General features: G+C 39.9%; 1 protein-coding gene across 1 annotated transcript in view; it reads right to left on the minus strand.

Annotated features, from left to right (window-relative positions):
• Positions 1-526: 526 nt before the first annotated feature.
• TXLNB (taxilin beta) overlaps positions 527-15,044 on the minus strand; it is a 41,161-nt gene continuing 26,643 nt past the window's right edge. The window contains exons 8-10 of the mRNA XM_082669094.1: positions 9,614-9,706; positions 7,388-7,483; positions 527-6,150 (exon numbers count right to left, since the gene is read on the minus strand). Coding sequence (XP_082525220.1) covers positions 5,200-6,150; positions 7,388-7,483; positions 9,614-9,706 — 1,140 coding nt within the window. The 3' untranslated portion in view covers positions 527-5,199. The remainder of the gene's footprint in view (positions 6,151-7,387; positions 7,484-9,613; positions 9,707-15,044) is intronic.

The following is a 15,044-nucleotide window of genomic DNA, read 5'->3' on the forward strand; positions in this document are numbered from 1 at the left end:
ACTCTCCCTTGAACTACTGCACCTTCTCCCAAAGACAAACTAACACAACGTTAAATAAAAAAGGTAATTTAAAATACACTATGATAAGAGTTCCCTGGTGGCGCAGTGGTTAAGAGTCCGCCTGCCAATGCAGGGGACAAGGGTTCAAGCCCTGGTCCAGGAAGATCCCACATGCCACGGAGCAACTCAGCCTGTGTGCCACAACTACTGAGCTGGTGCACCACAACTACTAAAACCCTCGCGCCTAGAGCCTGTGCTCCCCAACAAGAGAAACCACCACGTTGAGAAGCCCACACACTGCAACGAAGAGTGGCCCCCACTCGCTGCAACTAGAGAAATCCTGTACACAGCAACGAAGACCCAATGCAGCCAAAAATAAATAAATAAATAAAATAAATTTATAATAAAATAAAATACACTATTATATAGTGAATGCTGACAGTGGTTGTTAGGGTGATAGAGTTGGGTAAATCTTCACTTTTCTCTATTTTCTAAATGTTCTATAATTTTATTATTTTAATACTAAAAAGACCACATTTATTATTTTAAAAGAAAGGCAAACAAGAAGAAAGAATAAAACAACAACACTGAGAAACATGTTTGTAAAAATTTCCCCAAGTTGACATTACAGTGTGGAGGTGTGTGAATGTCATTATGGTTCTTGCCCTTTATTATAATCCTGCTTTCACAAAAGGGACCACCAATTGATGTGCCACTTCCTTTATCGCTCTTAATAGTCTTAAAGTTTTATCTTTTTATTTTTTCTTTTATATAATAGCTCTCTCTCCTTCTTTCTTCCCCTCTCTTAACATGTCTTCGTGCTTTTCTTGTTATGGTAGTTTTGTGTTATTTTTTATGTCATCCATTGACTGTCAGTTCTGAAATAATCAATCTGACACCTAGGTATCTTTTAATTATGATATGAGGTAATTGAACATTATGATATGCCACTTAAAAAAATTCAAAGTTAAAATATAAAATATAGCCAATATTTTATAATAACTGTAAATGGAAAGTAACCTTTAAAAACTGTATAAAAATTTTAAAAAGTGGATTTAATTAAAAAATTAATTTGGGGTTAAAAAAGAGTAAAAAAAGTTTTTAATATTAAACAGTTCATTCATTCATTCAAAAATATTTGCATATATTGCAAATAAATAAGTTAATTAAATGGGATCAACGCCGGTGTTAATAGAAAGTCTGAGGCTCTAATATCCAGCAGGAAGGACTTGCATTCAGATTTTGCCAAGGTTGATTGTCCTGCTGAAGTGATTTGTCTTGTTTCTTATCTCCAGATAGAGTGAAACAGCTTCTGTGAATAGTTTTTCTGCCATGGATCAATGAATTTGTAGGTTGCTTTTGCTAGTTAAATGTTTCTGTCAAATATCCTTATTCATGAAGAAAATGATTCCTTTTTATACTTTGTCCTTGTCAGGAAAAATGATAGTAGGTATCCTTTGAAAATACAGGTGTAAAGACTCACCTATAGGAACAGAATTAAATCTGTGTCAAATTTTATACATGTGTGTTGTGTGCATATGTGTGTGTACATTCACACACATATGCATCAGTAACTAGCATTTGTGGAAATTCTATCAGGGGATACCACCAAGGAGACGCGACTTCAGGTATTGAGGATACAACTGAACAGTGTTGAGGAAAACCTTTATTGCTATCACTTATGAATGTTTCTATTCTCACGGAATGCTCTCATGGTTGATCTAATGATAACTTTAATTTTCAGGTTCAGAAACGGAAATTAGTTAAGGCTTGTGAAAATTTAACCTATATACTCTACTTGCCTACTTACTTCCTAAATCCTATTTGCCAGTTTATGATGGGAACAAATTTTAGAGACCAGAGTTATCATTTTTATTTCATATCTTCTTTTAGTGAATCCTTTACATTTTAATTACTTTCATTTTTTCTAAATACTGGATTTAACTACTGGTTAGAGCAGGGGCTAAGGAAATTTTCCTGAAATGATCTCTCTCCTCGCTATCTCTTAGTCTTATTGAAAAGCAGCTTCAGTTTTGCAACATACACATAATATTTTCATTATTTAAAAAAAAAAGAGCTATTTTAAAAATGTGTATCTATACCATATGAAAAAAGCAAGGTTTAATCTTTTTTTTTTTCATTCTAGCTAAGCAACCCTCTTCTCCAAGCATGCTAGGAAATGCTGCGTTCCAGAAGCCCCTCCCGGATCAAGATGGGTTGGGGAGAGGGAATAAGCAAAAGGCAGAACAGTGGGCCTCTTCCGATCTTGTTAGAGAAAAGTCTTGAAGCAGGTAGAAAAAGGAGAAAATGAGCTGACACCTTCTACACTCCCTCCCTTACTCCTCAGAATATTTCTGTGAGGGCACATGCCAGAGAAGTTTGTGGAAACATGGTCTCACGGGAGACTGGAACTGAAGTGTGATAGGTCTGCTGCAGCGGATGGCCAGGCCGAGGAGCCTGGGTTCTGCTATCTCATTAGGCCTGGGCCGTCACATTCTCTCTCTCTCCCTTCCTCCTTCCCTCTTTTCTCACCGAGCGCACGTGTGCGCACACATCCACACCAAGATTTTCAAAGTGTTCATTCCATGTACATTCTACTCATAGACCAAAAATTCAACCAAGAGAATATAACCACAATCTTTGTTAGGTATTGTTGAAACATAGAAGTAACATAAGTAAAAATAAATATAAGTGAAAAATTTTAAAATAAAACCAGTACTGGAGCATTTGGGAAGAGAAGTGCCTTTTTAGTAAATACATAAATTATAGTTATTTAATTTAGAAAACACCAATAACTTCAGTGTTTCTGGAAAGTAGACTTGGCATCTCTAGAAATAGTTATATGACCTTGATAAAGAACAGAAATTCCTTACTCTTTTGGGCCTTATGAGTTATTGTTATAATTAGTAAGGCCAAAGGACTATAATAAAACATTCTTTGAATATTAAAATAATTCTTCCAAAGCCTATATTAAGCCTTGCAAATTTCAGGCAAGTTATTGTATCTGAAAATCTGCCCAAGATATACACCCTAGTGAGTAACGTGTTGCTATGAAAGCTTTTGGATTGAAAAAAAATGGACTTTTTAGAATATTTATTAGAATATTTGATTTACTGGATTTCGGCTCCTCTCCTGCCTGTTTCTCTTGCTAAACATTCAGAGTGAGACTTTACTATGATTATCTAATCTTACCCCATTCTTAGAAGTTCAGCCTCTGTAAATAATGGGAAAGGAGACCCTCCTGGATTGCTGTAGTACATATTTGGCTCTGAATTAAATGAATGTTTAAATAGCTAAGATTTTCAGTTAATGTTGAATTTGGCTGGATACCCTGTGGTTATAAAATTTTAAGCCTTTAAAAATACATGGGTTCTGCTATCTTCCTGATTTTTTTTTCCTGACTAGCATTTTGTTACTACCCTCACTGTCTGCTTCAAACAAATATTATGTAGTTTACAATTCTTATAGCATATGGTTGCTGCCTACAAGCACTTTGTGTGCTTTAGCAGACAGCCACATGCAACACTAAAAAATGATTTCTTGGATGAGTAGTAGAGAATCTTGCTTTAAATCATTTTTCTACTTGAGTTCAACTTTTAAGGTAGGGTTGGGTTAGATCTGTTTTTTCCCTCGCTCCCTCTCTTCCCTCCTATTTCTTTGTTGCAGTCTCTCTTTACTCTAGATAGAGTAATTCATGCTGTCAGTATCATTAGAGATTCTTGTCACGCAGTAATAATGTAATACTCATGTAGACAACCCCAGGTGTTTCTAGCTTTTGCATCTCCTAAATCCTCACCTATTTTTCAAGTCATTTTGAGTAGGGACCCACTTGTCCTTTGCTTTGAACTTCTGGCTGTACAGAATTCATCAAAGCAGAAAATGTGTTGGCTTGCAAGCCTCATCACTCATATTTAAACCCTGTGTGGATTTGTTTTGGAAAAATGATAGCTTTTACTAAGCCATAATTGAGATGAGGGCTGAATGTAATTTCCTGCTGCCAAGGAGAGGGTTGGAAAGAAGGAGCAGAAGCTTTGAGAATATAGATTAGGGCAGTGACAGCAGGAGGTGGTGGGGAAACCCTCTGGAGAGAGTGGTACACAACAGGGAGGCAACTGAAGAGTTGGCAGGGCCAGGTGAATATGCTCTCTCCAGACCTCTAGCTCAAAAGCCGGGGACCAGAGCACACACTCTCAGCCTGAGGGCCCTCAATCCCTCTATTCCCACCTCCCTTTCCCACTTCCAACCCTTTCCTTGCAGGAAGGCGTGAGTGGGCTGCTTCACCACATGAGGGTGTTGCAAGGCAAGGGGCCGAGTTGTGTAGGAGAAGCAGCTGCAAGAGGTGAGCAGTCTACTGCTGTGATTGTTCCCCCATTTTTTAGGGCCTCTTTTGGCCATCTTTGTGTCTATGTGCTCTGTATAGCCTTGCAATCTAACCCAATCCTGTTCTGTCATTTAATCCATTGGTTGAAATTTATTGACCTACCATTGGGTTACTTATTTTTACCCAACATTATGTAGCCTAATATTTGTGTTCTGAACCTATTTCTAATTCACAGAGCATTAGTCTACTGTAGTCCCAGGTGCAAGTAAGAGATAATTTTTTTGATAAGCATCTAAATATTCTGCATGACAGAAAGCCAAAAAGAGATGATAGAATATATGTGTAATATATATTTGCATACATGTGTATAAAATATACACGTGTATATAAGTGCATAAGCACATATATGTATATATTCATACATATACATATACACACACACAATGTATATAATGTTTAAATGGAACCTGGTCATCCATTACTTACTATGGCACTTATTAAACTCTATGGAAATAAATAAAGCATCACATTTTCAGTATTTCTATATTGTGATGGGAGTCTTTAAACACCAAATCTTACTGTTAAGAAATTGAATTAAGTACCATCTTAATGGCAAATTAATATAAATTTGCTACTCGTATGTTTTGTTGCCATTTGAGAAAATTATCCTATTAGTGTTAAATAGAAAAGCTCCACATCAGTTATAAGTTGAGAACAAATAGCAAAGGCTGAAGGTACTCCGCATAACATATTAAAATGTCTTGATTCTAAATAAGTCTCTTCCATTAGACGTCCCCAGCCCTTAACGCCTCTTTCAGGAGACAATCTGTTAGGACGATGGAAAGTCGGGAAGAACAGCCTCAGAAGGCAGAGGAGGCTTAGTCGACTCCTTCGAGATTGGTGTCGGCCACTTTGGGCAGCGGAGGCCCAGCTGAGGCCCCTCCTGGCAGCCCCTCTGCTGCTGCTGCTGGGGGCTGCCTCCTGGGCTCACATCTAGACTCCCCAGCTGGCACGTGCTCTCCCGCTGCGGGCGGGGTGGCACGACCGTCTGCCTCCATCACCCATCGAAAAGCCTCTGCTGGAGGCTCCGGGGCCTGGCCGGAAGCTGCTGCCTCTGGCTTCCGGGTCTGCCCGTTGGCTTCCATCACCGGTAGAAATGCTTCTGCCGGAGGCTCCGGGGCGTGGCTGGAAAATGCTGCCTCTGGCTTCCGGGGCTGCTCGTTGGCCTCCATCTCCCGTAGAAACGCTTCTGCCGGAGGCTCCGGCGCCTGGCTGGAAAATGCTGCCTCTGGCTTCCGGGGCTGCGGATCAGCCTGTGGTGCAGCAGGGGGGCCATTGCCTTGGGCCTGTGCTCCTGACCCTGATCTGAGGGGAGGTTCTGCCTCGTTGCCTCCCTCCGCCTCAGCCTGAGGACTTGGGGGTTGCAGGGGACTCCCTGAATGGCATGCTGGGCTCAGAGGGGATTGTTCCAGCTCCTTGAGGGCCGTGCCGCCGCCCCCTTGAGGACTGCTGACTTCTGTTTGGATTTCTTCGGACGCATCGAGGGTTGACTCTGGACGATGAATGACCATGAAGGCCGCGGTCAGATTTTGCACAGCATTGTGAACACTGTTGGCTTCCTCCGCATCTGCCTCTTCACCCACGGAGGTATTTGACTCCGGTTCGTCGTCGTCAGAGGTGAGCTGACCTTGGTCATCCTTTGCAGGCATTTTTGTTTCTCTAATTTTTTTATAGAGTTCGTTTCTCTCCTCTTGTAAAGCTCGACAGAGGTTCTCTAGCCTTCCAATTTTCATCACGAAGCACTCATATTCTTTAGCTCTCAGTGCTTTCTGTGATTTAAACAGACACACACACACTTATAAAACGACATGAAAAGCAAAATTGCCAGGATGCTCTATGGAGAGAAGCAAAACCATTTGTCCAGGAATTTGTCTGTCAGGCTCTGACCACAGGGTGGTGGCTGGACAGATACTCTGTCAGGGACATCACTTCTAGTTTTGTACTGTGTTGGAGACTCTGGTAGAATTTTAAGCCACGTATTCTTTTCTTTAGAAAAGAAAGATAGCAAAGCTTCTCTCTACTTCAGTCTAGGGCTTTTAAAATCTTATAATGAATTTCCTGCTTCTAAGACTTAGAAGGCATAAGTAGAAGTTTATGACAAAATGATTGAGATGGACTGGGTCTTGGCCATCAGCAATGCCTTATCTGTTCTGTAGATAAACTGCTATATGCTAATCCAGCAACTGTTTGATTTATGTTTATGAATAATAAGCACATCTCTTTGGAATTGGTTGCAATTTGGGATGAATTGTTAGAACAGTAATTATATCCAGAGAAACTCACCACACACTCATTCATGATGCTGCTTGAACTGTTCAATTCTCCTTTCCTCTAGAAATGTTGGTGTGTTTGTGCATGAAATCATCTTACTCCTTCAGCCCCACCTTTGTGCTACTCTGTACCTTTTTTTCCCCCACTTCTTTACGTGGAGAGGCCTTCACTTGAAAGCCCTGCCTCTCAGGTTAAGGACCATGTATCTTTGCCTTTATGGTCTCAGAATCTCCAGAGCCTGATGTAATATCAGTATTTAAATGCCTGTTGGAGGAATTAAACAATATATCTCTGTATCTGTCTATAAAATAGCACATACCCTGGGTGCTTGGGCTAGTGTCTTCTCTCAGTTATGTTCAAATCAACTAATTAATTTATTCTGCGCCTGTATTGTGTCAGGCACCAGGGAAATTCAAGGACAGGTAAAACACTCATCCTGCCTTTAAGGAATTCACGGTCCAGCAGGTGTGGTGCTGCTTTGGGGACAGCTTTGGAATCAACAAGTAGGCGTGTGACTTAGGGTCACAACACTCTTTATGAGTCTGGACCTAAGACTAAATTACTAAATTGACGTTTGCTCTAATTATTTTTATTACAATATCATATACCACATCCCAGAAAAATTCAGCTCTTTTTCAAAAGTAATTATTTTGTGGTATTAGACCATAATTATTTTCTGAGTATAAATATATTGACTAGACAAGGGAAGATGAACAAGGGGAAAAACTTCCTCACCTCTTCAATCATGTCCAACAGAGCTTTGTTACAGTTCTCAAACCGAGCTTTCCACGTGGCTGTGTCCTTTTCCAGCTTCTTCATTTTCTTAGTGGTCTACAAAAATGAGTGTTTTAATGTTAATTCTGAAGAGTTAATATATCAAAGAAACTATCAGTTCCCTATGTGACTTCAAGAAAAGTCCTTTCATTACCAGCTGCTGAAGCAAGCAAAAATTCGATGTCAAGAAATGATGACTGAGTGGAGAGAGTCATGATTTATTTTTGAATCATCTAGGTCAGTGGTGAACAAACTTACTTACACCAGAGCCAATTAAGGAGAAAGGAAAACTACTTAAGGCCTTTCTGTTTTGTCATTGCTTTTTCTTTTTCTTAAAATAAAAATAGCCTTATTGAGTTCCAAGAATAAGCTTGAAATTTAGATTATTTACTGTACTGAATGGAAGATTATTAGTGAGAAGGTCGGCCTGGCTTTTCAGATGTTAAAATGTTGATAATATCTGGGCACATCTGAGAAGTAGCCACACAAAGGCAACTTTCTATGTTCTCAGCCTTCACATTTGTAGAGTGCAGTAGGATTCACAGAATGTGATTACATGCGTTATTGCTTTCATCCTTGAGACAGTCCCCCAAGGAGGGTTCAGTTTTCACTTCCACTTTATAAACGGGGAAACTAAGGTTCAGAGAGGTGGAGTAATATTCAGGTGAGTTAGCAGAAGAGTAGGGCTGGAGTTATTTCATTTAATGCAACATGTGCAGAGTGCATGCTAGTTGCCAGGCCGGGCTGGGTGTAGGGCATCCAGAAGTTACTAAAATGAAGCCTGGCTTTTTCAGACCTGAAACTACTCACGTTCCTGGTTATAGGAGCTCCTCCTCCTCTCTGCTTGCCTGAAGGACAAGGCGTGTGTTCAGGTGCATTTACCCTGGATGAACCACACCTGGGCACTGGCTGCTTCATGCTAACCTGCCTGAGGCGGGTCTGCTTGGAGGCTAGAGGCTGGGCCCAGGCAGTTGGCCCCTGGGCCCTATAGAGAAGCTATGTGAGCCTTGAGTGCTTTTTTATTTTGATCATTTCTTAACTGACTTAAACTTTTAAAAGTCATCAGCACCTTTAGGAATTTGATGAAATCCATGGGACCACACCTAAAGAAATGCAATATGCATATCAAATTTTTTTGCTAATTCTGCTAAGAGTCTATAAATTAACTCCAGATAGAAAACTCCTTTAATATTTATTCCAATCTTAAAACTATGTAATTTTGCAATAAATAACAGCATTTTTACTACTCTAATATTTATTCCAAATTAAAACTCTGTAATTAAAAAAAATTTTTTTAAATGGATGGATCCATCGTGGAGTGAGAAAGCTGTAACTTTTAACAAATGTTGGCCCTTTAAGTTTGCTCATGAATTGTGAAATTTATCATATTAGTTTATGAAAATTTTTTCAAAGAATGCTTTCTACACTTAAAAAGGGTTAATGCCAGTGCCTGTTCAGAAACACAGTTCTGATGCTGATTTTATTTTGGGAAGACACTGAATTAAACAAAATATAAACAGTATGTCCAACAATAATATTAGCACCTTATATCTGTAAAAGACTTTTAAAAAGTTTAAGACCCTTAAAAATACATTAACTTATTTGAACTTCACAATCTTGTCAAGTAGGCAAGGGAAATCGTTTCTTAATTTATAGATAAGGGGGAAGTTAAGTGAATTGTTCACTGCTACTTGATGAGTAAAAACACACCCAGACTTCATCTCCTCATTCAACGCCCTGTCCGTTATATCTTATTACATATATTCTCTTCTGAGAAGGATCCTATGAAATGGTATTTTCTACTCTAACATTCTGCTTTTGCTTATTTGTATGAAAATTAATTTTTTTAATCTTTAAAAGATTAGTTTTTAATTTCAGTATAAACAACATAATATTAAATTTCTAGCTCTTATCTTTTCTTTTTACACCTCTCCATGGCCTAGAAAATGAAAATATTCTTCCTCAGAGTGAAAATGTATCCTAGTGTTTTCAGACTCTTCCTAAGACTAATTCACCAGATACTTACCGATAAAAAAAATACAGTCCAAATCTCATTTGCATGTATAAATGTTTCATTACTTCATGAAATGCACTGAAATATCTTAGCAAGAGAAAAATGAACCCAAAGGAGTGTTGCGTGTCGAACTAGAAGATGTCAGTATTTCGTGGGGGATAAGCAATACTCACTTTCTCCATTTCCTGTTTGAAGGTGGCAAACACCTCATTGCTTTTTGCCAGTGTGCTCTGAAACTCTTCAAACCTTTCAGAGTAGACAGTAAGCTGTAAACGGGGAAAGAGTAGATTTGTTTTAGGACTGCTTTCAGAATGCTTCCAGAACAAAACAACATGTCATTGTTTATTGTTTGAGAACAAAAATGATATAAGGTAATTTTTAATACAATGTTAGTGATATGTTCAATTCTTTTTACTATGAGATCAGCCTAGGTCAGTGAGTATGATTGAAGTACTTCTTTAAAGAAAAATGAAATAATAAAATACATCATCACCATTTCATTATAACTTTTACCAGCAAACATTTTTTGAGCATTGAACATAAGCACTGACTCTGTGTACAAAAGCATTTAACCTGTAGTTCCTGTTTTTGAGGGACCTGCACTCCTGACAGGAAGATAATCCCAAAGACAACTTGATTATAGGACAGTGAATACAAAGTACCAAGTCAGTTAAGTACTGATCAGAGAAGGAGATGAGTGTGGCAGGTGATCATTTGAGCCACAGTTTTGTGGAGAAGGTGAGCCTTGTACCTGGTCTTGAAGGAAGCAAGAATGAAGACAAGTATGGGCCAGACATGGACGAGGGTTGCTGCATTATGCAGGTTGTGCTATCATAAGCAATCGTCATTTCCCTTTTTGACATTGTGGTTTTGTGTATTTATGAATACAGTGTTCTAGCCAACAGCAGTTAGTTGTCCCTTTTCAACAAAATCGGTTTATGATACCAATTTTTTTATAGATGGAAATAATGAGTCTTGAGGGAGAAATGCCTTTTTCTAATTTGCACCAATAAAACATCATAAGGATTAGCCTGGGAGTATGGAGAAGCTTTGTACCTCCACATCCTTAATTCCGAGGCTTGTATTTGGGGTAGGAATAGGGCAGGATAGGGAAGAAGAGTGCATAAATCCTTGATTGTTACTGACAGTGATACAATAATAAAATCTTTTGAAAATAATTTTAGGATAGCACATTTTGAGTGAGTGGAGATTTAATATGGATGATTCTTGTTTACTAACATGGAAAGTTTCCGTTTTCAAATGAGACTTTGGTACTCTGTCTGGAACAGTCTCAAGTCCTCAGTTGGGCGCCAGCTGGCTGGTGGTACTTGTGAGACTGTCCTTTCAAAAGCAGAGAAGAGTGACTGACCGAAAGCCAGTAGGTTGGAGAGTTCCCAGTCTTGGGGATGGGAGTTAGAGGAAGGGTGTGGGAATCAAACAACCCCTAGAACCAAGAAAATTTGCTTATCTAGAATGGCTCATTCTCACATGATTCAGAATAGCAGGGTTTTACTGCAGTACACAAGAACAACAAAATAACGTAAAACTTTTCATAGGACACAGATTTTCCCAAGTCAGACAACAGTTGACCATCATTTTGAAATCAATCATTACCTCTGTGGATATGTGATAAAACTTGAGGTAACTCTAGTGGCCTAAAATTCTTCTCATGATTCTTTGGCATACAGATTTAAAAAGACTGGGTAACGTGGCAGAAGGGAATTCATGGCCAGGAAGGTACCCTAGGGTTTTACACACATAGTGCATAAGACAATACAGCTGACCCTTGAACAACTCAGGGGGTGAGGGACACTGATCCTCCATGAAGTGCAAAATCTGTGTATAATTTATAGTCAGCCCTCTGTACTCCCGGGTGCTCATATCTGCGGTTCCCCATCTGCAGATTCAACCAACCTTGGATACTGCAGTACTGTAGTGTTTACTATTGAAAAAAATCGACGTGTAATTAGATCAGCACAGTTCAAACTCATGTTGTTCAAGTGTCAACTGTACTTGATCATTATATGCAATGCACTCTTGATATAGTCTATTTAATTGTTTCATTTTTTCCCAAAGTACTGGCTGAGATCCACTGAACCTTGATTTCAGGGTGAATGAATAGGTCAAGTCCCTCAATTTGAGTGTAAGCTCCTGTGGGACTGGCTGCCTGTACTGCCCATGGTCTAGTGGTATAGGGTGGGGACAGCTACCCCCAGCTGATCTTCTTCACCTATCACAAAATCCATTCATTTGTATTTTTGGCCAAGCCTCCTGTTAACTTCTTTTCCTTACTTTCTCCTCTTTCTTTTTCCAGCTTTTCAGTAATTCCAGCAGAAGTACAGGGGGTTTGCAGATATGATCTCCTGAGCTGGTCCTCCCAGACCCTCTCCTGCACAACTAGACCCTCTCTCTAGTTGTAGGCTGCAGACAGGAAGGGAAGGAGTGGGCACGTGTGCGGTGCATTTCGCCTGCACAACCTTGACAGGCTCAACGGGGGCAACCACACGCACCCCGGCCAGCTCTCTCCTTATTCTTTGGGCAAAATGTTCTTTTGGTGTATAAATTCAGCAGATTTTGTTTCCCTTCCCCATGTTTTCTTGTGGCATGGAGAAGACAGATATACCAGAGTTCCAAGGAGTAGTGTCTCACTTCATTACCACTTCTGGCTTTTTTCTAGTGACCATCAACTTTTTCTCTCTTTTCATCTTTTAAATTGGGTAAAATACACATAACATAAGATTTGCCATCTTAGCCATTTTAAGTATATAGTTCAATATTGTTAAGTATGTTCACATTGTTGTACACCCCAATTTCCAGAACTTTTCATCATGCAAAACTGAAACTCTACACCTGTTAAACGATAGCTCTCCATTTCTTCCTTTTAGTGACTGTTTTTAATAGTCTGCTTTTCTTCCTATTTGACCTCTTTGTCATAGGTGGCAAAACCTGTATGGACTGTACTTTTCTCAAGTAACCAACTCTGTCACTCTTTATTGATACGAACTAAAATGCACACTTCCTGTTTACTTTATGGATATGTGTTTGGTCATATTTTCCCTCTTACTATTATGCTGACATGATGCATGTTTTTTTGTTTTGTTTTGTTTTTTGTTTTTTTTTTTTGCGGTATGCGGGCCTCTCACTGTTGTGGCCTCTCCCGTTGCGGAGCACAGGCTCTGGACGTGCAGGCTCAGCGGCCATGGCTCACGGGCCCAGCCGCTCCGCGGCACGTGGGATCTTCCCAGAACGGGGCACGAACCCGCGTCCCCTGCATCGGCAGGCGGACTCTCAACCACTGTGCCACCAGGGAAGCCCGTGATGCATGTTTGATGTGTCATATTCCCTCTTTCACTTTGGTATTTCAGGGAAGCGTGGAAGGGACATCCAGAGGTCTTCCTCAGTATTTTTACCAGAGGCAGAAATATAAACAAACTATTCTAGGGTTAGTAACAACAACAGTTGCCCTGACATTTCACTTTTAAATGGGCGGAGCGGCACACACATTCTTTTACCTGAGCACAAATTTTAATTACAAACATTCATAGCATATATGAAACAGAAACGTGTCCAGGAATTGTCTTAGCCAACTTGGGAGATTTGGTTTGGGAACTAGTCCAATTATAATAGTAATTGCAGAGGAATCTCCTTTCATCTTATATAGATAAGGTGAGGCCTTCTGAGATTAAAGACTATGAATACCCATCTTTAACAGTTGACTCACTGATCTTCCCCCTGGGGTAGTATTTTGTGTCCGTGCTGCTGTGTTTTGTGGGTATTGCTGACTTCCCACATCTACTACCATCTTCATTCTTATCGATCCAATGAACACTCTATTTGTAGCCACAATTGTATCCCATTGATCATCTCTGACATTTACTCTATTGCCTTGGTTTGTATAATTGAAAGCTAAACATCTCTTCCCTAAGTGAGAATCATGCCCCAGATTGGCAACATGTTGTCTTATGACTGAAAAGTGACTTCCGCCTAGGAAAACACAATCTATCCTTGATATTTCCTTTGCTAAGACCATAGAAATGGAGACTAAGGCCTCTCCTTCCTACCATCCGACTCCTTTCTTTCTTTCTTTTTTTTTTTTTTTTGCTGTATGCGGGCCTCTCACTGTTGTGGCCTCTCCCATCGCGGAGCACAGGCTCCAGACGCGCAGGCTCAGCGGCCATGGCTCACGGGCCCAGCCGCTCCGCGGCATTTGGGATCTTCCCAGACCGGGACACGAACCCGTGTCCCCTGCATCGGCAGGCGGACTCTCAACCACTACGCCACCAAGGAAGCCCCATCCAACTCCTTTAATTGTCAAACCAAAGGAAGTGTTTGAGTGCCTTGCAAGATCATCTGTGATAGACTTTGTTTTTCAAGGTTTAAACATTTAAAAAATATAATGCTGATATTTTTCAAGAGGAGCTCATTTAAACATTATTACACATAGGGATTTGGGGCCTCTGTATTCTTCGTGATGATTAAGTAATTATTGCAGTTCTGAAAATGCCTTGAAGACAAAAGAGATAGACAAGGGAGGGTCCTTACAGAGAGAGCCACGTGCCATGGAAAGCAAGGTGATGGAGGAGGCAGGGTTATCTAGTTTAGCTGAGTTCTTCAGCTCTGGATATTCTCTACATTCATAAACTAGAGCTGAACGTGGTTTTGAGATCATCTTTTCCAGTGGTTCTTAAACTTTTTTTCAAATAAAGACTTGTTTTGTCTCATATATCATTATGTGGATCTTTACCTATGAAATAATACTAATGTTAGCGCATACACTAATCAGTTGTTAGCATTTTAATTAATATTTATCACTAGATTGTGAGTTTAATTAGGCAGGGATTTTTGATTCTCTTATTAAGTACTATATTTCTAACATCTAGAACCATGCCTAGCACTTAGATGCTCAGTAAATATTAGTTGAATTAATTATGCTTACTATGGGGGCAGGCACTAAGTGTTTTTTTTTTTTTTTAATTGTTGAATGTGTCTACTCTTTTGTTTTTTAATTAGTTTATTTTTATTTTTGTCTGTGTTGGGTCTTTGTTGCTATGAGCAGGCTCTCTCTAGTTGTGGTGATCGGGGGATACTCTGTTGCGATGCACGGGCTTCTCATTGCAGTGGCTTCTCTTGTTGCAGAGCACAGGCTCTAGGCGCGAGCTTCAGTAGTTACAGTACACAGGCTCAGTAGTTGTGGCTCGTGGGCTCTAGAGTGCAGCCTCAGTAGTTGTGGTGCACGGGCTTAGTTGCTCCGTGGCATGTGGGATCTTCCCAGACCAGGGCTCGAACCTGTGTCCCCTGCATTGGCAGGCGGATTCTTAACCACTGTGCTACCAGGGAAGCCCTGAGCTAAGTGTTTTGAGTGCATAACTTGAAAACAAACTGCATATACTACATGTTAATTAACTCATTTTCCTTCTATAAACTTAATCAAACATATGAATAACTGCCATCCATGCTGCTAAGCAAAAGCTGATATAATGTCAGAAACAACTACATTTTAGATAGTAGCTGCTGCCTTATGTGCTATTAGGTTTTGGAAATACTGAAAAGTAATGGGCCTCCCAGAGGTCAGAGGACTCCAGCTTGGGATCATTGATCCGTTAC

This window comes from Grampus griseus (assembly GCF_964374135.1).
Source record: "Grampus griseus genome assembly, chromosome: 13".
Lineage (NCBI taxonomy): Eukaryota > Metazoa > Chordata > Mammalia > Artiodactyla > Delphinidae > Grampus > Grampus griseus.